Raw genomic sequence first — 2,378 nt, 5'->3', positions numbered from 1 at the left:
AAATCATCATTAAACAAACAAAATTTCAATTTCCCCCCTCCTTGAACATTATGAAGTTTAAGATTTCCGAAATAATTTTAGGGCAAGTTGGGTACTTCATATTCATTAGGTTAGTCCAACCTATTCTTTCAAGGAGTCAATCCACATCATCTCTAAAACCCAACATTTCTAAGGTCTTTTGGGCGAGTGTTTCATTCGATGAGATTTGACATTATGGATGATAGGGAGGTTGAACTTAAATGGGATGAATTGTGAGGGTGGAAGATAGCACTTTGAGAGCTCTAGGGGGAAAAAGAGGTGGAAAATTGGCGGGCACGACTGTGTGGGGTTCCACACGCCCGTGCCCTAAAAGAATATGATTGGGCTAGGCTATGTGGGATCTGCACAGTCTCTTTTCTACCGACTTCACACAATCATGTCAACCGACATGACCCCTTTCTTCTTCTTCTCGGTCGGGGTCACATGCCCGTGCCAATTGACACGGCCCGTGTCTTCTTCTGCTCGAGTGACTTCACACGACCATGTGAAGTCACACGGTCATGTTATTCTTCCTCACTACCAGGGCCACATGACCGTGTGGGATCCACACGACTTATGGTGTTTCCTACTCTGCCAGCATCACACAGGCGTGTGAGTTCACACGGGCGACTTCTTGGCTTGTGTAGCGGCTAAATTTTCTCCTCTTTGATTCTTTTGATGCCTCCATGCCCATGAAATGATCATGGCCAACTCATGGAGGCTGCGTACAACCTAAAAATAAAGATATTAAAGAAAAATTTATTAGGTAAAGTATCTAAGAAAACTAAAGTAATGAATGAAACTAACTAAAAAGAAAACCCTTGGGTTGCCTCCCAAGAAACGCTTGTTTTAGGTCTTTAGCTCGACCCCATCTCAGTTAATATAAACTAAACCCATGGAGGCATGGATTCCCTTCCCAGGGTTGATGCTTCAGCTTTTTTCCTTCATTTTTTCCCTTGCAGGGCAGAGTACTTCTCATTTCTGGTTAGGGGTCATCTTCCATGTTTTGCCGGATCATGCATTGCCTCCAGCGGCCTCCCATGAGAATGAAAATTCCATTCTGCAATTCTTTAGGCATCAGACCCGCTAGTATTACTCAAAAAAGAAGAGACATAATTAGGAGAATCAGATAAACCAAATTCTAAACATTTCTTAGCAATCACCAGAGATATCTTGTGGCTTTTTCACATCAATGATGGCTCCAGCAGTTGCAAGGAAAGGTCTTCCTAGGATTATCGGGATCTTGGGATCCTCCTCCATGTCCAAGATAACAAAATATGTGGGTATGATGCATCCACCCACCTCTATTGGTACGTCTTCAATTATACCCATAGGGTACTTGCATGAGTGATCAGCTAATTGCAGTGTCATAGTAGTTAATTTCAAGTTCTTGAGACCTAGCTTATTACAGACTGAGTATGGAATGAGGCTAATACTTGTCCCCAAATCACAAAAAGCTTCATCTATGAATTCAGATCCTATCTTGCAAGGTATCGAGAAGCTTCCTAGATCTTGGAGCTTTGGGGGTGTGGTGGCCATGAACAGCGCGTTGCACTTTTCTATCAATGCTACAGTCTCGAATTCTCCCTTCTTTCTTCTATTTGACATTATCCCCTTAAAAAATTTGGAAAACTTTGACATTTGGTGAAGGGCGTCAATAAGAGGGACCTCAATGCAGATCTCCTTGACCTTTTTCAGAAATCTGTAGAATTCTTCGTCTTTTTGGGACATCGTTAGCCTTTGAGGAAAAGGAATTGTTTAACTTTATGGTGGAAGTGGAAGAGTCCCTTCAACCTTCTTGGTAGTCTCCTTATTATCTTGGTTCTGAACCCAATTTGGTATGGGAGGAGAGAGCTCGTCTTGAATGTCAATCCCTTTTTGAGCAGTCACTTGGGGTTCTCCCAAGGTCCATCCGCTCCTCAACTCGATTCGATTGCACTACTCCATTGGATTTAATGCTCCTGGTGCTCTTGATGAGGAGTAAACTATCTAGGCAATTTGGTTATCTTGCATCTTTTGGTGCTTTTCAGTGTTATCCATTTTTGAGTGAGTTGCTTAATTTCATTCTTCATTTCTCTTTGCTCAGAGAGAACTTCCTTAAGCATCTTTTCTATCCTAGATAGTTGATAGCCTCGTGATGGTTGTTGTTGATATGTTTGTGCATTTTGATAGTTGATAGCCTTGTGATGGTTTATGTGTTCTGATAGGCCAGATTTGATCAAATTGCCTAATAGGTCATATTTGATTAAAATAATTAGATTTGTTCTAAAGAGTCAGACTTAATCTAATAGATATTGGTTTGATCAAATGGACCTGAGTTTGCTCAATAAGTCTGAGATTGACTTAAATGAGCTTACATT

At 41.3% G+C, this 2,378-nt stretch overlaps 1 protein-coding gene across 1 annotated transcript; it reads right to left on the bottom strand.

The window, feature by feature from the left end:
• Positions 1-1,170: 1,170 nt before the first annotated feature.
• On the bottom strand, positions 1,171-1,749 carry LOC122055103. The gene has a single exon (XM_042616494.1). It carries the CDS (start codon positions 1,747-1,749, stop codon positions 1,171-1,173), a length of 579 nt encoding a protein of 192 aa, XP_042472428.1.
• Positions 1,750-2,378: the final 629 nt, after the last annotated feature.

The sequence above is a fragment of the Zingiber officinale genome, chromosome 3B, assembly GCF_018446385.1.
Source record: "Zingiber officinale cultivar Zhangliang chromosome 3B, Zo_v1.1, whole genome shotgun sequence".
Classification (NCBI taxonomy): Eukaryota; Viridiplantae; Streptophyta; class Magnoliopsida; order Zingiberales; family Zingiberaceae; genus Zingiber; species Zingiber officinale.
The sequence above is the reverse complement of the archived record's forward strand: the minus strand, read 5'-3'. Positions and strand labels throughout refer to the sequence as shown.